This window comes from Triturus cristatus, chromosome 4_2 (genome assembly GCF_964204655.1).
Source record: "Triturus cristatus chromosome 4_2, aTriCri1.1, whole genome shotgun sequence".
NCBI lineage: Eukaryota > Metazoa > Chordata > Amphibia > Caudata > Salamandridae > Triturus > Triturus cristatus.
The window spans coordinates 594,557,544-594,579,655 of NC_140586.1; the positions used below are offsets into that span (position 1 = coordinate 594,557,544).

At 44.0% G+C, this 22,112-nt stretch overlaps 1 protein-coding gene across 7 annotated transcripts in view; it reads left to right on the plus strand.

The window, feature by feature from the left end:
• SLC44A5 (solute carrier family 44 member 5) overlaps nucleotides 1-22,112 on the plus strand; it is a 745,501-nt gene that overhangs the window by 631,173 nt on the left and 92,216 nt on the right. For all 7 annotated transcript variants that reach the window (XM_085602261.1, XM_085602262.1, XM_085602266.1 and 4 more), the window contains 3 exons: nucleotides 7,919-8,031; nucleotides 11,895-12,026; nucleotides 18,050-18,149. In XM_085602261.1, the coding sequence (XP_085458387.1) occupies nucleotides 7,919-8,031; nucleotides 11,895-12,026; nucleotides 18,050-18,149 (345 nt within the window). The remainder of the gene's footprint in view (nucleotides 1-7,918; nucleotides 8,032-11,894; nucleotides 12,027-18,049; nucleotides 18,150-22,112) is intronic.

Consider the following 22,112-nt stretch of genomic DNA (forward strand, 5'->3'; position numbering starts at 1 on the left):
TTGTACACTGGCGCTCTCCTTCACCCTCCCTGTCACGCAGCACAGCGCATCATTTTTGCCCGCTGCATTCCATGACTTTTTTTATAAATCTGGCGCTGAGTTTCTGAGAGAGTCTACAGGTGTTGGACCCTCCCCTAAGGAGGGTGTCCACCAGAAATTGGCCAAATGAAAGGAGCATCCCCCATAATCAAGACCTCCACCTTTTCAAAGTTCGATTTTAAACAGTTGTTTCTCATCTATCCTGCGACTATTAAAATGCTTTTTCAGATATACCAAGTCCATTTTAGGAGTCAGAAACGTTTTTCTGACTCCTAAACTGGGATTGCAAATAGATAACAATTCAATATCTGGTAGGGGCATGTTGTAGGCGTCCCTTATGCATATCAAATTGGTATGCTGTGTAAAAAATAAATTGTGATGTGAAAAGTTACCAAACCTCAAAAGAGGTGGTAAACATTGCACAAAAGGGAAGTGGTCCCCTTGACAGACCTTAATAGATGAATAGTGTCAGCTCAGTAACCATTCTGTTGCCCTTCATCAAAACATGTCATTTTCAAAGCTCCACAGAGCGGATTCTATTTCCCCCTTCTCGAACTGCTGCTCAAGATCAGATCGAAACTGGTGCTGAAGTAAGGAAAGCATAGGAGTAAGACGGCGTATTCCAAATAGATAATGATTCAGGGGAAAATGTATCACAGTATCACACAACGCAGCACAGCACAGATCAGCGTAGCTCAGTGCAGGAAGACTACTTGCTGCACTGCATTGCGAGACAGGTAGAGAGCAGGAATGCAGCATATTTAACGTTTTATGGCACATTCCTGTCCTCTCCTTGCCCTGGCGCACTATGGTCCTTCCTAGCATCAATGCTTGGTGCAAGGGTACTTATGTTGCAACCAAGATTGTTTTTTGCGCAGGAAGGGACACGTTCCTTCACAAACAAATCTTCAGAGGCTTTTTCCTCTTTCTATGTGTGCTGCAGAATTCAGCATATGAAGAAAGATGAAAAAACAAGGAGAAATAAACATGGTTCCCCTCGTTATGCCTCCCCTAATAAGGTGTAGCATATTGACGCATTCCCAGGTCTAGCACTTATGGTAAATCTGTGCCAACATCCATGGGTGGATGCGTGGGAACACCCAAGCTCCACCAATGGAATGCCTCCCTGGGGCAGAGTAATGGAAGGCAACAACTTTCAATGCTTTGCGATACTCCAGATTTACCAAGCACCGCTGGTAAATATGAATTAGTTTTGCATTGCCTATGCATTACCTTGCATGACGCTCGGGCAACACACCACTTTGACATATCTGACACTCAATATCTAGAAGGGGCATCTTGTAAGCGTCCCTCCGGATACTGAATTGGTATGCTACATATCAAATTGTTGTGTCCAAAATGTGGTTGCAAAACATTGTAAAGTTACAGAGATCCTGCCGTTCTACATTTAATAGGGACATTGTGGTGGTTGGTGCTTTTTTTCACTTCTGCTCACCTTAAATTACTTTATAGCCTTGATGGACAGATGGGCAGTAATGATATAGTCATGGGTGCTTGTAACATGAACAAAATGGGCCTGGTGTGCAACAGACCTGCAGTTGTGTTACATTGCAAGTACATAGGAGCAGGACTCTGGTGCTCGTATGTTCATCAATGCTTAGTAGGTATTTTAAGCAAAGTGGATGATAAAGCAGTCCCACAGTAACAGTAATAATTGGGGTGCTGTGGGCTCCCGGGTCCTTTGGTCCTGATGCCACTGCAACTGCTGCACGATTGGTTGCTATGTTGCAGCAGCCCCACCACAACTTCAGTGCTAATTTGCCTTAATTTGCTCTGCCACAGAGAGATAAGTGGCTCTTAGGCTCAAACAGAGGAACAGCACCAGTGCGGTCTGCATTCTGTCGCCCTGCACAGACCTTTGGAGACAAAAAGGGAGCATCAAAGCTGCACACAGCGGATGCTATGTCACCCCCGCCCCCGCCTGCAGCTCAATATCAGATCAAAATCAGTGCCGAAGTGCAGGAAACATAGGAATAGGACTGCGTGCAGTTGACGTGTGACATGCTGTTATCACATGGAGGGAAATGGAGGCTTTACTCACCGCACTGCCTCCCAGAACTCATAACCACCAAGGAGAGCGGTGAGGCCTTTCTCAGGGGAATATTACTTATCTGAGGATCTGAGGATTACTCATCCTAGGTGATCACCTAATCTCAAGGTTTTAAGATATTGGATGAGGTGGTTTCACCCATCTCACCCTGGTAAGATGGTACTACAAGGGATGACCCAACCTCACAAGTGTTCCGATTCGGCGATCAACGAAGATAAGTAATACTCGGATAGAGAGAAGTAAAGGACCCCCTGCCCGAGAAAGGCCTCACTGCTTTCTTTGGTGGTTATGGATGTGATATGCTGTGCACTGCATTTGCAAGATTGGGATATCAAGAAGGCATCCATTGCATGATGTAACAGCCCTCACAGGATTATATACAAATGAAAAACACATTTTAGCAGATCCGTATTCATTTATGTTATGGACTTATTCAATAGCCTCCCAAAAGCTTATGATAGCATCCCAGAAAAGAAATATCAACCTTTGCATGTGTCAAGTTCCGAGCAAAAAATTATTTTGTGCTTTAGCAATGCAAACAGATCTGTAGAAGTTTTTTAGTGCAGATGTTTAAAATTATAAAATCATAAATAGCCAAAGCGTTGCTCAATGAGCTGAACTGTCACTGTGGATCAGTGCAGTGATCTAAAGTTCACACGTTTACAATCCATCAGGGCAGACTTAGCCATCCATCCTTCTGTGGTCCCTAAATTGTTTGTATATTGTTACCATCTATCATTTACAGTGCTTAGAAATGACAGAAGTAAAGTCTGGAGCACTATATAAAAACAACAACTAAACGTTATCTTCTAACTGATATCAAACACCAACAGTTTGATTTACTTGTGTCTCACCTGTAATGAGACCCTGCCCCAAAGCATGTTTTTTCAGCTTTTCTTCTCTTCTGAGAAGTATTGTACTTTATGATGACTCTACACATGGTATGGATTTATAGAAAAAAATAATTTCACTTGTAACACGCTTCATTGTTTTTTTTGTGTGTCATAGCCTAGAGAATAAACTAGCAGTGTTGGTCATTAATCTATTCAACATTGCTTTTCAGAATGTGTTGCTTGTATATTTCCTTTTTTACATTACATTTAATTTCATCCTTATTTTCTTGTTGTTTTTTGTGAAAGGGCGCAATCACAAATATTTCTTAACTTTCATGGAAACCCAAAGCAGGATTTTGTTTTTGAAACTAAAAAAAGCAAAGACACCTGCAAAGTTTTCTTGCATTACAGGGAGGTCATTTTGCAGTCCTTACTGTAAGATTGTCCCTTGCGGCGATGGACAGTAAACAGTTGCCATTAGTCTACCCACTCTGAATAGGGCGAGTGGACAAATAGCGAAACTTCATTGTTGGGCCATCAGAGGTTTACGTTGGCGGCGGAGACAGAGTAGTCTCTAGATGAGACGGGCAGACCTTTAGTTTGGCAGAGAGGGTCCTCCTTCGCCGTTGGGATGGGGTATCCTCTCCGCCAAACTCTAAATCAGGCTGTATGTGACTGTGTCAGACTGTGTGAAACTCAATCAGGTTTTACACCTACAAAGGGGACTGATTCAGTGTTGGTCTTCATTAGGGAGAAGCTCTTACTTGTCAAGAATGATAAACAAGCATTTACAATGCAATGGTCTTGGCAATATTATAGGTAGAGCTATTGGTATTGCTCATTATTTTTTTATCATTATTGTATCCCTAAATAAATGGCATTGCCATTTCTATTGGCATTAGCTTTTTTTTTTACATATGTGATACCTATTGCATTAGCAGAGAGAGAGTGAGGTAGTGAGATAGAGAGAGTGAGGTATTGAAATAGAGAGTGAGGTAGTGAGAGAGAGTGAGGTAGATAGAGAGTGAGGTAGTGAGATAGAGAGTGAGGTAGATAGAGAGTGAGATAGAGAGTGAGGTAGTGAGTGATGTTGTGATGTAGTGAGATAGAGAGAGAGGTAGTGAAAGAGAGAGTGAAAGTGAGTTAGTGAGATAGAAAGAGTGAGGTAGTGAGATAGAGAGTGATTGAGGTAGTGAGTGAGAGAGAGTGAAGTTGTGAGGTTGTGAGCTAGAGAGTGAGGTAGTGATGTTTTGAGAGAGAGAAGTTGTGAGATAGTGAGGTAGTGAGATAGAGTGGAGTAGTGAGGTAGAGAGTTATGTAGTGAGAGAGAGTGAGGTAGTGAAACAGTGATGTAGTGAGGGAGAGGGATGTTGTGAAGTAGTGAGATGTAAGCAGAGTGGTGTTGTGATGTAGTGAGATAGAGAGAGGTAGTGAAAGAGGCAGTGAAAGTGAGTTAGTGAGATAGAAAGGCGCAGTAGCGACCCCCAGCTCCCCAGGCGAAGACGAGGAGGTTCTTGGCGCCGAGAGCAGTGGCAGGGTAAGGGCTTAAGCAGCGGGGAAGCGGATGCGGTCCGGCGGCTAGATTGCCGACCTTGGTGCGGGAAACCAGAGTTCGACACTCGGGGTCGCGTCCACATCTCGTGATCCTGGCTAAATCCCTTAACCCCCCTCGTGCCTGAATGCGCAACGTAACCGTCGCGCATGTAAAGCGCTCCAATACCTTCGGGCGAGTTCGCGCTATATAAATAAATAATAATTAAAAAAAGTTAGGACAAGTACTTTACTAAAGCTGGCTCCTATTACTCCTTAATGTGCACCGGCATCCCCTCATTCCGAATGCACCGATCGTAAAGGAGTCTCCCCGAGTGGAATGCTAAGTGGGCGCCATTGGTGCGGAGGGTGCAGGAGTCGATGGAACAGATGCAAGCTGTGGCCTTAACTCTTGTGATCCTGGGTAAATCACTTAACCCCCCCTTGTGCATGAATGCGCAACGTAACCGGCGCGCATGTAAAGCGCTCCAATACCTTCGGGCGAGTTCGCGCTATATTAATAAAAAAATGAAAAAAAAGTTAGGACAAGTACTTTACTAAAGCTGGCTCCTATTACTCCTTAATGTGCACCGGCATCCCCTCATTCCGAATGCACCGATCGTAAAGGAGTCTCCCCCGAGTGGAATGCTAAGTGGGTGCCTTTGGTGAGGAGGGCGCAGGAGTCGGTGGAACAGATGCAAGCTGTGGCCTTAACTCTCGTGATCCTGGGTAAATCACTTAACCGCCCCCTCGTGCCTGAATGCGCAACGTAACCGGCGCGCATGTAAAGCGCTCCAATACCTTCGGGCGAGTTCGCGCTATATTAATAAAAAAATGAAAAAAAAGTTAGGACAAGTACTTTACTAAAGCTGGCTCCTATTACTCCTTAATGTGCACCGGCATCCCCTCATTCCGAATGCAACGATCGTAAAGGAGTCTCCCCCGAGTGGAATGCTAAGTGGGCGCCATTGGTGCGGAGGGCGCAGGAGTCGGTGGAACAGATGCAAGCTGTGGCCTCAACTCTCGTGATCCTGGGTAAATCACTTAACCCCCCCTCGTGCCTGTAGTAACAAGCACACCACTGCCTTTCTCCGAGGCAAAGCAGAAATGCCTCGGAGAAACGCAGCAGCGGTTTTCAGATTCGGGGCGTGGCTAAAAAGTGGAAAGAAGAGCAGGGAACACGCCCCCGAATCTGAAAAAGACGGAGCCTATTTGGAGGGACGGCTCTCTCCTCCAATGGCTGGCCTCCGTTTAGGAAGCCAGCCAATGGAGGAGAAGCAAAAAGAGAGGCGGGCTAAATAGCCACTCTAAGAATCATTAAATCTCCGGACTTCCGGTTCTGCCTTCGGCAGACCGGACGGTCCCTCGACCTAAAAAAGACACAGCTCTTATGTTACTCGACGTTTTTGTGGCTTATGAAACTGGGGGCGGGGCGGCACTTCCATGGGAACTCCAGACCTGCCAACTTAATGAAACTTTTCACTGTGTGAGGAGGAGGCAGAGCCTTGTGCTAGAGAAAACTGCTTCTGCAAGAGGCACTTCTGCCCCTCCACTCTAGATTGCTCCCTACTAAAAATAATTAACATTAGCTTGCGGAAGCTGCTGCTGCCGATGTCATGGAGTGTTTTCACACTCGTAATTGACATTGACTAATCAGAAGCTGAAAATCCACTATAGTGTAGTGGTTTCAAGCTGTTTTCCCTTCCACCGTGTGATATCGACTCTTTGCTGGGTGACTGTAAGGGGAGTCAACATCGTGTGACACATGGTGGCACCATGTAAGTTGACATGTCTGGAGCTCTCACATGAATCCAATAATTTCTTACTAATCAAAGTCCAAAAATCTAGATTTGGGACAGGAGAAACAGAAACATGAAAACTCTGCTCACTCTGGGGCATATTATCAAGCATGGAGTTAAAATTATCGCCGCTTTAGCGGCAGAAAACTGCAGCTAAAGGGGCGATAATGGGCTTGATAATATGCACTTAAGAATTCCAATAGAAGCTCATATTGTCACCAAAACATGGGCTTCTATGGGAATTCTCAAGGGCATAGTATCAAGCCCATTATCGCCGCTTTAGCAGCAGTTTTCTGCCGCTAAAGCGGCGATAATTTTAACTCTGTTTCTTGATAATATGCCCCCCTTTTCTTTATGCATTGTTAGAATCTAAAGCACTAACTCAAAGAAATATTAGGTAAAATAAATTCACATCACACACTACAGGCCCTTAGAAACAGGTGTTCAGCTCTGCACTGAATCTGCAAAGTCCATTGTGATAGGCTCCCACGTCTTTCGCAATATGCATCATGCTAGGAAAACAGCGCTGACATTTTGAGGTGACTTTGCTTTTCATAAAACCTTTTCAGTAATTGTTCCAAACAAGCATCTATTATGACAGTGCCAGCTGCACTTAGTACAGGGAACTGAACACACCTACCACTGAACAGGCAAACCGCGGCACTTATCTCCTGCAGGGGATCGCCTTACGTTTCAGCATTTTAGCTCGTCGTTGGACCGTGAGAGGAAAGTAGAAACACATCTCAGTATTCGATGAGAACCATCTCACTTCTTTTGCATTGTTCAGGCTCCCAATTCTGCTTTCACATGTCAGAATGCTAAGGATGTGCTTACTAAGTAAAAAAACAAATGGTATTGTAAAATGTGTTATTTGTGGCCTTGAAGTTCAGGGGCATATTTATCATGGTTTTGTGTCTCCCTTGTACCACGTCAGGGGGCACAAGGGCGATTCAAAACCTACAATGAAATGTACCAAGCCATGCAAAGCCGTCTTGCGTGGCCCTGTGTGTCTTGGTGAATGTGGAGTAGCGCAAGGCAGCGCAGGTTGCTGCCTTGCGTTACTGTGCCCCAGGGAGGCATTCCATGGGTGAAGTGGGGATGTTCCCACGCATCCACCCATGGATTTTGACACATTCCCGGATTTTCCATTAATGGTTGACCTGGGAATGCGTCAAAATGCTACACCTCCCCAGGTGAGGCATAACGAGGAGAAACATGCTTAGTTCTCCGTGTGTTTTCCTCTTTTTATGTGTGCTGCACTCTGCCTCAGAGAATTGTTAAAGTACAGGAAGGTGTCCCTTCTTGCACAAAATCAATCCTGCAAGCAAAGCAGGCACCCTTGCACCATGGGTCGAGGGTACCGGTGTTTGCACCAGGCAGCAGTTTGTGTGCCAGCTCAGGCAGAGAGCAGGAAGGCAGGGAATAATGGTGAATATGGCACATTGTTGCCCACTTCCTTTCATGCAGTGTAGCATTATGGATTGTTGCCTTGTGTGAATATTTGATAAATATGCCCCTCAATCTATATATATATATATATATATATATGCATGTGTATATATTTTGTTCAATATTTTCAGCTAAATGATTTTCACCTGGTTAGTTGGTGGTGCCCACAATGTACTCACACTGTTCCCTCTTTCCAGAGCCCTGTTTATCGCGATGATCGTCAGCCTGCTTTTCCTTGTGCTGTTGAGGTTCACGGCTGGAGTACTTTTCTGGGTCTTCATATTTGGCGTTATTGGTGTTGTGGGATATGGTAAGTTCAAGCCATATAAAGGTTTACTTTGAGGTGCCTTCCTGGTCCTGTCCATTTTGTTAAACCCCCTGGTGGAGTAGTTATCACTGGCAGCATCCACTTACTTCTGCAAAGAGATGAGCCAGTAATGATTCCTTTTATTATTTTTTTTATCCTGCTTTTCTAACATGTTTATTCCCAGGACTTATTTTAGTAAAATGTATCCAATGAAAATGCATACTGATGCAAAATGTCTTGGAAAAAAATTGAACAATGATCTGTAAATACATACATCTATCTTCACAAAGTCAGCAACAAATATGAGACCTGCATATACTTTGAATCTAAATATTGGTTTACGTCTACCAAATTTGGGACTGTTCATGCTTCTCTTAAAGAGACACAAATACTACAGAAAAACACTAAGGTCCTTATTTATGAGAAGTGACGCATCGCTGCCTGAAAACATCATGTCACAAGGAATGACAGATACATCAGTATTACTGACGTATCTATCAGCGTAAAACTGACACATTGCTAGAGTTGTGTCGGAAGTGCAACGCAACTCCAGCAATGTTCCTTTTGAGAGGGCCTGCATCAGTCTTACGCCTGGCCTGAAGCAGGCGTAAGATATTGCCACAGTAGCTTCCTAGAGGTGGCGCACTGACATTTTATAGATTTCAATGTGCCACTTCTATGAGGCTTGGACCCGGGGGAACCCCCGCCCTGCATACATTATACCTGATGCAGGTATAATGTGGCGCAGGGGTTTACAAAGGTACGCATCTGCCTAGATGCGTCACTTTGTAAATAGGGCACAACATGGCGCATTTTTTACATCGCCGATACGTCACAAAAAGCGATGCACCAGCGGCGTAAAAGTGATGCAAGGCCTCATAAATAAGGCCCAAAAATGCTCACAGGCCTGAGTAAAATCCCCCTTATATTGGCATACGGCAAGTGAATATATAAATATTGATCCATTGTTGTGGAAATCTCCATTTTATTAGAACATTGGAATGTTGAGCGCTCCATTGCAGACAATGGGTGCTCCGGGCTTCTAATGGCTGGTAGAAGCCCAGTGCAGCAACATTCCAATGGTTGCTAACAGCAACAGGTGTGAACAAAGGCCTCACAGAGCCCAAGGGGATTTGAACCCCCCTGGGTACCATGAGGACTTTGTTTTCCAAATTAGAGCATTTTAATCTCTAGGGGCGGAATGTCCTAATAGCCTTAGAGCCCTCCGTAGCAGGCTCAACTGGCCTATAAAGGCCCGCTCCCATGTTAAATGCCCTCTCCTTCGGCTCGGGCCTTTAATACTGGAGCAGGCCTATAATGGCCTGTAGAGCCCGCTACGACAGGCTCTAAGGCTATATTAAAGCACTGGACAATTGAAAACGATAAAGCAGTAGGTGGCTCATAATTGCTGGTGTGCGCCTTCTGCTCCAAAGTTCCTATGTTTGAATATGATTTACAAGAAGTATCTCAAAGAAAGGGTTATCACAACTGTTCTAAAACACATAAATCTAGGAGCGAGCAAAATTCACGTAGTTTGCTTTTTCATGACATTTCTGAAAAGTTATGCAAAATTGCACATGATTTTGCAAAGTGCAAAGCTGATATTTGGCACTGTAGTTTAGCGTGAAAGGCGTCCTCACGTCCGACGAATTTTCTGCTACAAGAAGTGCAAAAACCCAAAAGTACAGTCAGTAAAAGCTGCTTATCTTCTGTTCTTTGTGGTATTTCTATACGTTTGCTGTAAACTTTGACCTTGAATGGCATATTAGTCGTACTTTTTTACTGCAAATGGTGCCGAAATACGTGACGTTGTGTAATCGCGTAATTTAGGTAATCACACAAAATCAACAAACTCATGTTAGATTGTGCTGATTTAAGAACAATTTTGCTCCCGTCTACATAAATGTTGCAATTAATGTAAAAAGTTTATAATATTTTTGAATCCTGTAATTTGATTTAACATGAATTCAAATTACTTCAGTTACTAGAGGTCTCATTCTTTTAGTTTGCCCCATACTGGATACTTTAATTGTTGGCCTATTCCTACTGAATGGGGAACAAGATACTAAACATGGATGACAAACAGAGGTATGCAGAATTAGCAGCTGATATCCCTGACTGCCTTTGCTACTCCTCATTAGAGGGATCATGAATAGGGGAAAATAATCAGGGTACACTAAGTGTTCTCTAGTCCTCATTCTTTTCCTTCACTGATGTTCTAAACCACAAATAAAGTCTTGAAGGCTCTAAGTGCAGGATATTTGGTTTCACCAGTGATGCCATCACGTGTTGAAGTTTGCTCGATGTGTCTTCTTCTAGTACTGATATTTTGGTAAATCAGCTTTCATGATACTAATCAATGTATATAGTCAGCCAATAGCTCTTAATTTGGCCAACAAAGACCATAAAGGCACAATATAAAACCCAATATAAAACCCAGCAAGATGGTGTGTGTTACATCTGTGCAAACAAATATTCCTTAACATAAATATACAAGCAGCTGTTTAAAACATAACAAGGTGCAGAGGAACAATTACATATTCAACATATATAAGGAAGTAGAGAAACCAGTAATGTACTAGTGTGCCGAGAATGTCCTGTAGTCACTGAGAATCTTAACTCTACCTTGTATATCTTTGGTCTTCTTCAATGCCACTTTTCTGTGGTGTTTCCTACTGTATAAACTGATGTCAATTATAAATTAAAATTACTTTGTTTTCCATTCTGAATCTATCAGCTCACAAAGGAGACCTGTGCATTGCTGACAGGGAAGGGGCTGGTCTTGCCGTGCAGTACTGTGCAGACAGTACTTCTCATGTATGAACATTCATTGACTTCTGTGCCATTTATTAACTCTGTATCAAGTGTCTTTCTGGGGTGGTCCAGTAGATGCTAGACAATTGGTTAAGGAAGCATACTTTTGTATCCAACTCTGTGGCTACAAATGATAGTAGATAGGCATTTGCTTCAAACCCCTTGGTTGGTTGCATGGGAACGTCTATATACCACCCTTCATGCACATATTTGATGTAAAGTACCACAAATTAGAAGCTAGTACTACTTTAAATTACAATAATCAAATTGCCAATGCAAATCAATCAGTCAATATTTGTAGAGCGCGCTGATCACCACGACGTGGTATCCAGGCGCTGGTATAAATCAAAACATGAAGTAAACGTCACCACATCACTTTGCTCTGGGTTTGCAGCAATTTTGTGACGCAAACCCGACACCAAGTGTTAGTAGATCTGGGCCACAACCTGTGCATGGCAGAGCAGAAGTACAGCTCAAAATGATGGGTAAAAGCACTATTGGTATTCTGATGTTATCACATGGCTAGCAGGATATCACTGTAAATCAAGACTCTTAACATCTTTCCTTCTTCCCAGAAGCCTCTCAAACATTTCTTTCGTTCAAGGCAGCCAAGGGAGCGCTGTTTCTCGTTACCAAAAGATACCACCATTCAAGTGATGCTCAGTCTCTCTGCTCCAGGTATCACATCTGGGTGTCAAAGTATTGTTCAGACAAGCGCATGTTCGGTGTGGTGGCATAAGCAAAAGTCAATCTTAACAATAAACATGCTGAGACTAAATGCAATATCTGTTAGGACTCAATTAGGTGCTGTGCTCAATGAGCTGCAAGGCCACATTGCTGATGCGCCTGGGAGAAGTGGGTAGCCGAGTACTCCCAACATGGCCGCGAGATTTAGAGTATGGAGCACATCTCTTGCATAACATCTGAATGCACAATGGATATGAACCAGAATCGAGCTCGGTGTAAATTTTAGGGAGAGTCGTACAAGAAATGAATTGTATTTTTATTTTGAATAGTTCAAGTACCCTGAGCGTGCTCACCTTCTCTTGCAGGTATCTGGCACTGTTACTGGGAGTATGACAATCTGAGGGGTATTCCAGGAGCTGACCTCACTATCTACGACATTGGATTCCAGACTGATTTCAGAGTCTACCTGCAGCTGAGGCAAACATGGTTAGCGTTTAGTAAGTATGATATTAATGGAGTAGCGGAAGGAGGGCTCCATCCCAGTCTATTATCAAATACGCTATAGCAAAATCTCATGTCTCGGACATCACCGGTGGCATAACGAAACTTTAGGCGCCCCCCCTGCAAAGTACCCCCTCTGGAGTTGATCAGGAGCTCTCAGGCCACGGTACTGTGCTGTTTTTAGAAAACATAAGAATATAAATTCATATGTGTATTTATAAAATACATGATCTTTCAATCACCTTTTTTCGTCCAATCATTTGTTCATGTGTCATTCACATTATGCTTTCACCCATCTCATGCATACAGCCGTGGGTAATGTTTTTTTTACTTGGCACACTCACCTAAAAAGTAGTCCACTTCAATGCCAGGGTTGATGGGCTAACCTCTGCAATCTTTTTTACTTTCCTTTTTTTTTTAAATTACTTTTTGAGATGGATCATTTTTTTCTTATTTTCCTGCAAACACATGCACCTCAGCTTTGGATGGCAGTATATATTTATTACTTTTAAGCTTAGAATGCCGATTGTACATATCCGCAAACAAATAAACTGCCAAAACTGTTTGCATATGTTCAGAAAAATTATATAAATAGATGACAGACTAATTAAGGACAGTCCTATAGACTATGTCAATGTTTGATCTATGCCACAGTGTGTTTTATTTGCATGTACGTACATTATCACCGAGCTGCATTAAAAAAATCAAGATTTTATTTTGTTAGGAGGTTTAGAAACATAATTTATTTTCTGGGAGTTTTATGTAGGGCGAACTAGACCCGAAGGTATAGGAGCACTTTAGATGAGCACCAGTTGAGTTACAGACAGACACATTAACTTTTTTTGTTAGGCACAGGGATATTAAGTGATTTGCCCAGAATCACAGGCTGTTGAGCATCCCTGCCAAAACTCGAACCTGATTCCCTACTTCAAGGTTGACCGCCCTGGCCGTTAGGCCACATCCTCTCCCAATTACCAATGCCAATCAGTAGTTCAGATTTAGACTGAATAATACACATCAGCACCTGGCAGGATGCATGAAGCAAGCCCAGAAGGCTTGATATTTGACCAACCCATTGCCCCTCACTTCTATGTCATATTCCAGGTAGATTTCAGGATGGCAAATTGATCTGAAACCAGAGCACGTATATCTGAAAGCTACACTTCATCAATTGAGGCCTGCCTCTTCCCTTCAAAACTTGTCAGGGCCCACTGGTGCTAAACTGAGACATAAACTGTACCATTGTCAAATCCTGGGAAGTTGGCCTCTTATTCAGTGCAAACTTTGTCAGTTGCGGAGTCCCTCAGGCCTCCTCTCCCTTCATCTCTTTAACAAATATGTCAATCCACTGACAAGAGACCCTTCTGATATGGGCATCAGATTATGCATGTGTGCCGATGATACCTAGCTTCTAGTGTGATTAGAAAGCAATCCCTGATCTTATTCAGGTTTCCAATATACTATGAGATTTATCTGGCAGTGGATGGACAGAAACGAGCTGAAGCAAAACTGAGATCTTGGTTGTTAACTGCTGTAGTGATCTGTTGCTTCATGCCTATGGAACAGCAGAGAAGGGCTCTTTGCCTGCCTCATCTAATTTGGCGTAAAGTCTAAGGGCCTGATTTCTACCTCCAGACTCACATGGGCACAGCAGTGGCGGTCCACCCACCGTTGCATTGGTGGTTGGTCCGCCCTGTTACGAGCTGGGTGGTCAGACTGCCGCCAGGGAACCACCATTCCCTTGATATGGCACGGCAGTCAGAGGCCGCAATATGGTTGGCGGGCCCACAAAGCAGATTACGAGTTTCCTCGTAATCAATATTCTTTCTTCTACGGAAATCCCCCAAGGTCTAAATTACGCTTGTGAATAAACTTACATGACTGTCTCTTCAGTTTCATTCGTTGCAGAAGCACTGGAAACTGTATTCAGCTGCCAGCTTCCTTTACATCTTGAGGCCAATCTTCTGTTAAGTGATTTTGATTCAGGATTCAGCGCTCATTATTTAACTACTAATTTGTTTTCGAACATTAGGGAAGTAATACTTTAAGCCTGCAACCAAGAAACTTCTCAGAGTATCAATCTGTATTTGATGAAATTGATCACAATATGCTCCTCAACCACCTGAAAGTTTTGAGAGATAGACTTCTCGAACTTTGCTTTCTTCATACAAAACAGAAATCACCCTGTTAAACTGGAGCCTATCTCTCCAGACCATCCAATATCATGTCTATGATAACAGTGCTTGGACCTGCCATCAACCTCTTCCATTTTTATGTAACTCATAATTGTGGATGCACACAAGATCGCTACCACATGTTTACTGATGATACTTACATCAACCTACCTAGACTTGTCGCAGACTTGAAGTTTAATTTGTGGAACTCCCAAATGTGGTTATTTCCTATCACAGGTACATCACTGGATGCAACCAACCGTGCTTTCTATAACATTTCTGAAAACTGATTTCCTGCTAATTGTGAACCTGTCCCTTAGAGAAGTAGAGAGCTACTGTCTAGACAGTCAATTGTTCCACCACAACTACTTAATGAAAATGTTAATTTTTTTAATGTGATGTTAAAATGCAAGATTGTCTTTATTCCCCAAGTAAATATAGTTCCCAAATTAAATATCCACCATCTAAATGTACTAAAAGTGGTATTATCTCTTTTCTAACACTTCAGAAAATCATACTACTCCTTGTAGAACTAACATTTTGACTAGATTATTGTGGACACATCTGCATAGATCCCCTAAGTTCATTATTAAAATCCAAGTATTGCAGGATAGATGCCCCATTACTATATTATCCCAGTGCTTAGGTCACTCCAGTGACTTTCCCAAAAAGAAAGATTTCAATTTAATACCCTCTCCTTCATCCACACAGTACTACATAGGTGCTCACCCTGATACCTTGCTATGTTGATTGAGCCATACGAGCAAGTCAGAAAACTTGAATCAGCAATCCTGGATCCACACTTGAAACACTAAAGTAAATGTAAATAATTGATCAGCAAGTCTATAAACAGAGAATTCTCCTCATTGTGGATTACAAATTTGGTTGGGTTGGAGGCATTAAGTGCCGCGTATCTGGATGACATAGCAGTCTTCAGTTCCAGCTGGGAAGATCACCTTTTCCATCTCCAGGAGGTGCTTCAAGCTCTGCATTAGGCAGTTCTGACTATCAAGGCCAGCAAAGTTCCAGATAGGGCAGGGATATGTGGATAATCAGGGACACCTAGTGGGCGGGGGCAGGTGCAGTTCTTCCAAGCCAAGATTGAGACTATTTCGGCTTGGGAAGCCCCGAAAACTCAGACTTCCTGTTCCTCACTGGATATTACAGGAGGTTTATCAAGGGTTATGGCACTATTGTTGCCCCCTTGACTGAGCTGACTTCTATGAAGCAGCCCAAGAAGCTAATCTGTACAGAGGCCTGTCAGCAAGCATTTGACTCCCTTAAGGAGACCATGTTTACAGCACCTGTACTCAAGCCCCCTGACTTCTCCAAAGAATTTATTGTACAGACAGATGCCCAAGTGCGTGGCATAGGGCTGTGCTCTCACAGCTAAATGAAGAGGGCCTAGACTAACCTGTAGCCTTCATCAGTAGGAAGTTACTTACCAGGGAACAGAGGGAGGTGGAATGCAACTGAGAGGGAGGCTTTTGCTGTGGTCTGGGCACTAAAGAAGCTGAGACCATACCTAATGGGACTCAGATGGCATCGCTTAAGGGTATCCTACACACTGCAGCACATCTCTTCCAGGACCTTAATGGCTATAATCACATTACTCTTATCCTGATGAACCTCCATTGGCTCCACTTGCCAGCCCACGCCAGCTTTTAAAACAGCTGCATAATTTACACATCCATTACTACCAACACCCCTGCTTATCTTGCCTGATGCGGTACAAAAGGGGGTGGTGATGGACGGAGCATCAGAACCAATCAAACACTCCCACCCAGTCAAAAGATTTGGGTTTGATCCATCACCGTTCTTTAGCCCACTCTGCCACCCCAGTTCAGACATGGCCATATGCAAATCAGTCTGACCCTGTGCCTCATGGGAACAGTCCAGCCCGAACTGCCAAGCCATGCCTTCCCTGGACCGGAAACAAGCTTCCTAGGACCGGTTTCTGGCATTCCAGCCGTCTTCAGCCAGGCTTGCTTGAATCCAGTGGCAAAGTGAGCAAGGGACTCACGTCTGAGCATACCCTGCCAACTTATGGCAAACAAAGCGGTACAAAAGGGGGTGGTGATGGACGGAGCATCAGAACCAATCAAACACTCACAACCAGTCAAAAGATTTGGGTTTGATCCATCACCGTTCTTTAGCCCACTCTGCCACCCCAGTTCAGACATGGCCATATGCAAATCAGTATGACCCTGTGCCTCATGGGAACAGTCCAGCCCGAACTGCCAAGCCATGCCTTCCCTGGACCGGAAACAAGCTTCCTAGGACCGGTTTCTGGCATTCCAGCCGTCTTCAGCCAGGCTTGCTTGAATCCAGTGGCAAAGTGAGCAAAGGACTCACGTCTGAGCATACCCTGCCAACTTATGGCGAACAAAGCGGTACAAAAGGGGGTGGTGATGGACGGAGCATCAGAACCAATCAAACACTCACACCCAGTCAAAAGATTTGGGTTTGATCCATCACCGTTCTTTTGCCCACTCTGCTACCCCAGTTCAGACATGGCCATATGCAAATCAGTCTGACCCTGTGCCTCATGGGAACAGTCCAGCCCGAACTGCCAAGCCATGCCTTCCCTGGACCAGAAACAAGCTTCCTAGGACCGGTTTCTGGCATTCCAGCCGTCTTCAGCCAGGCTTGCTTGAATCCAGTGTAAAAGTGAGCAAGGGACTCACGTCTGAGCATACCCTGCCAACTTATGGCGAACAAAGCGGTACAAAAGGGGGTGGTGATGGACGGAGCATCAGAACCAATCAAACACTCACACCCAGTCAAAAGATTTGGGTTTGATCCATCACCGTTCTTTAGCCCACTCTGCCACCCCAGTTCAGACATGGCCATATGCAAATCAGTCTGACCCTGTGCCTCATGGGAACAGTCCAGCCCGAACTGCCAAGCCATGCCTTCCCTGGACCGGAAACAAGCTTCCTAGGACCGGTTTCTGGCATTCCAGCCGTCTTCAGCCAGGCTTGCTTGAATCCAGTGGCAAAGTGAGCTAGGGACTCACGTCTGAGCATACCCTGCCAACTTATGGCGAACAAAGCGGTACAAAAGGGGGTGGTGATGGACGGAGCATCAGAACCAATCAAACACTCACACCCAGTCAAAAGATTTGGGTTTGATCCATCACCGTTCTTTAGCCCACTCTGCCACCCCAGTTCAGACATGCCTGATGAGCTTACCTTCTCTGGTGTTTCCCGGCACACCTGCAGCCAGGACACCATCAGAAGGAAGAATAAGAAGTGAAACAACATCTCCATTTTGTTCAGGACTACCCCAACACCACTCGAATTTAGGAAAGAGTTGAGGACTCACCTCTTTAAAGAAAACTATATCACAATGCATAAACCATCCACATCTAAGCTTCCTCTCCTATTATTCCTTGACAGTTTGCTTGTCTTTGTCCATGTACAGTGCTCAGCTGCCTTTTGACTCTATTCATGCCATAGAAATACCATATACTTACATACATACAAAGCACAGTCTACATCTCTTGCATGTCATACAAGCTTGCATGATCGTTCTGCAGCCAGAATTCTTATCGTCCTCTGAAAGTTGTTTAATGGTTGGCACATTGTTTGTATAAAATGATTATTCAAACATCCTTATAAATGGAGTGACTTTAATTTTGAATAAAGTAGTGGGAAAATGTTTTTTTTCTCCAAATTGCATGTCTGAGGACAGGTGTGGTAGCTATCATGTGAAATTTTAAAGCAAGCTTTGTAAGTGAATGGATAGCCAATGCTGATTGGTGTTCTGTTATTAACAATAAGAAAGCTGGTCAACATCATCTTTGCTTTCACCATAATATGTCTTATTGTTTTTCTTTTCAGTGATAATCCTGTGCATCGTTGAAGTCATCATCATATTGATGCTCATCTTTCTTAGGAATAGAATTCGCATTGCCATAGCACTTTTGAAAGAAGGCAGCAGGTAAGGCCAAAATCATGTTTCACAAAAACGGTGCTCCATATGGATCGAGATATGACATTTTCCCCCATTAAAATAAAAACATTTCATCAAGAAAATGAGGAGCTGCGTGAAACATATCCATTTGGGGCTATGAATGGCAAAACAATGTCTATTATAGCTTTATAGCCCGCTGCTGAGGGCTATACCGGTTGTTAAATGCCCTGAATGCGGCTCTGGCCTATAACATTGGAGAGAGCCTTTAACAACTAGTATAGCTCGAGGCAGAAGGGCTATAAGGCTATTAGAACATTCCACTCACTAAGGGCAGAATGTTCTAAATTAAAAACGGAGAGACTTGAAGACAAACATTGGAATGTCGGTGCTCTTGCTTATACCAGCCACTATAAGCCCGGAGCTTCTCCATTGCCTTCAAGAGTTCCCAACATGCCAATGTTCTAATCATCTTTAAGTTCCATAGCAGATACCTGATGAAAACCCAGCAGTCAGCAGAAAGAGACTTTAAAGGGTATTTAATGATCCTTTCCACTGCTCTACTGCAATCGTGCATGTCCCCAAGTAAAGCTATAAGCAAACAAAATATACTCACTGAACACCGTTTTATATTTCTGTAACCCAGATTTGAACTTTTTTTGTATATTGTCAATATTTTCATGCTTGTGAGGGCCTCCTTTTGATATGGTGCATTACAATGTGAAGTTCTTTGGTATGTGATGTCCTATCTTTCTTTATGAGGTTTCATCTATGTAAATTAGACAGTATCAGAGCACATTTAACCCCTTCAGTGCCCATGACGAGCTGGACTCGTCATGGGCCGCGGTTGCGCTGTGCCCATGGCGAGTCCAGCTCGTCATAGACCCCGCCCGCTAATGCAACGGCCGGCACAGGGCGGGGAAAGGGGCGGGCACTGAAGGGGTTAATGAATTACTCCCCTGCTTATGCTGATTGAGCAGATAGGGCTTTAGTTGACTTCCAGGTAAATCTTGCTGCCCCACTTCGTAGTTGTTCCCTCACCTCACCTCCATTTTGGTGGTTGGTGGTCTAGGGGGGTCTAGCTTTCAGTCTGGCGACGTCTATATATTAGGCTCATGCTAGCGCGGACCCCCGTAGCAGGCACGCCACTGGTGCGCCCAAGGAGCGCCACAGGACCTGTGTCCCGTGCTCACCATGCCACTGGAGTCAAGCTAGCTTGGCTGATGAGGGGGTCATACTCTGAAGCCGGTCCCAGGATGCTTATTTCCGGTCCAGGGAGGACCTGGCCTTGCAGTTGGGGCTGGACTGTTCCCAGGAGGAGCAGGGTCAAGACTGATATGCATATGGCTGGGTCTAAACTGGAATGGCATGTTGTGCAAGGGAACGAAGGATTTAGGCCCTGATCTCTGTACTAGGGTTGAATGTTTGAAATTGTTTCAGCATTCCGTCCATCAATTGTTCTTCTTGCATTTGTTGCCCTAAGTGGGAAGGGTATGCCCAGACGTGGGTCCCATGCTCACCATTCCACTTTAGTCAAGCTTTCCTGGCTGATGAGGGGTGATACTCTGAACCGGTCCCAGGATGCTTGTTTCTGGTCCAGGAAGGACATGGCCTGGCAGTTCGGGCTGAGCTGGTCCCATGGGGAGCAGGGTCAAGAATGATTGGCATATGGCTGGGTCTAAACTGGAATGGCATTGTGTGCAAAAAAAGATAGATTTAGGCCCAAATCTCTGTACTGGGGGTAAATGTTTAATATTGTTTCAACATTTCGTCCATCAATTGTTCTTTTTGCATTCAACTTAATAGCGACAAGACAGAAATACTGCTGTTTGGCAAAAACCCAGGACCTCTAGTCTCCTGACTGGTGGCCTCTGGAACCTGGGGCAGCCCATTGCCCCAGTCTGACCCAAACAAATCTGGGCATCAAACTAGATCAGACTCTGTCGATGAAGGGTCATTCTTCTGCAATCTGCGACATCCACTTTGCAACCATGTGGGTCCTGCAGAAAGTCTTCCCCTGGCTACCTTCCTCAGCATGGAAAACCCGGGTCCAGGCCCTGGTTTTAAGCCACTTTGACTATGGCAATGCTTTGCTTATGGCCACTAACAACACCTTATTGGCCAAACTCCAGGTGGTACAGAACATGGCTGCGCTCCTGGTTTGCAATCGTCCGGCAGGCTTTCCCTCGACGCCCACTCTGAGAACCTTGCACTGGCTTACGGTCAAAGCGAATCTTTTCAAGATCTGCTGCCTTACTTACAAGGCTCTTTTGGGTGATGTTCCCTCCTATCTAAAGGACAAACTGTGGTTCTTCTTTCTCACAAGAATGCTTAGATAAAGCCACAAGTCTCTCCTGACTGTACCCCGCTTCTGAGCTGCCACACTGGGCGATAGAGCTTTCCCGTTTTTTCCTCTTCGGCTTGGAGTCAACTTCCATACCAACTTTGCTGCTCTTGAAGACTTGGTTGTTTTAGGCTTTTGTGGTGTTTCTGTGTTGGCTTAGGGCTGAGATACTGCTCTGGGTATGAGTTGTTGCGCTATATCAAGTGGAAATAACATAACATAATAACAATATATATATATTGACATTACAAGGCATTTGATGTCAGCACCCTGCATCTGGATATGTAATGGCAGTACTTGGCTGTATGATAGTTCACATACAAGGTTGGACCTAAGCATAGAAGGATGACACTTGATAATATAAAATAAGTGCATATGAAGTGTTCTTCACCTGGGTTGTGCCTCTGTGTCTCTCTCGCTTGCTATTTCTAGCTCAATTAGCTTTACAATCCGTAACTCGCACAATAGCCTTGTAACCAAAACTTGCCAGCTGGACGCATGGGGCAAAATCATTTCGATCCCAAAGGGGGAATTGCTTTGGTTGGATTACTCTACAAAGTTAGGGTATGCTGGTGCGATTTGATGTAAAGGCTCAGAATTGCTATGATTTTGCATCAGGCTTGCGTCACTTTTGTCCACTTAACGAGGAGAGATATCTTTATTTCTCTTTGTTTGTTCCTCTTTTCATGTATGTTGCTTTCTGCATTGGCGCTAAACAGCACACAGTTCACCAGCAAAGAAAGAGAGCAGAAATACTTAGACTTTTTGTAAATATTGAGCATTTCTGCTCTCTCCCTTGCACGCTATGCAGGGCAGCAAGTTCCCTTGCTGGACTGTGTTGAAAGAATGGTAAATGTGCCCCCAGGTGTTTTGGAAAGTTTATTGTCAGAGGATGCCTTTGCATCTGAAACTGTCCTGAGATTACTTCCTGCCTCTTCCTAGACCTCTGGTGGCATTCCAGCTGATGAGCCTGCAAATTGGGTTATTCGAGTCAGCCCAGTGACACCTTTCATTAACGCCTTCACAGGATGTCTATGCATTTCATTGTCCAAACTAGCAATGTGCTGAAGAACCCATGTTTGCCAGTTGACCCAGAGCCCTATTTCCTTTTCTAAAAACAAAAAGACTCCAACTCCCCCCTTCAGTAGGCACAAATAAAGACCTGAGTAGTGCTTTTGTCTGTCTTCTGGTCAAAACCCCATGGTTGGTGCAGGACTAGCTCTGCGGTTGCTTTAAAGGTGTTGTTTCCTTTTTAGAACGGTATTTTACTATAATTTTCCCTTGGTTTTAATCTAGAGCAGGGCACGGCATGCATTTATATAATGGTGCCCCTCAGTTCCTGCAGGAGCTAGCTTGTGAAGGACTGTATTCTAGTTCTCTTTTTTCCATAGCTATTTTTTTGTTTTTTGGTGTGATCTACCTCTGCTGAGCTGGACTCATGGTCTACTCCTCTAAGTGATGAATATCTCTAGACACTCCTTACTTGAAGGTCTTATTCCTTGAATTTATCATGCGCGCGATCTATTTTCTCATGGAATTTTATCATGTCAGCTAAAGAAGTAATCCACTCTGACCTCAGGGGATTCACCAACATTGCTGTCCATGTTTTGGTTGAGGGTTGTTAGAAGCATATACTATTTTTAATATAT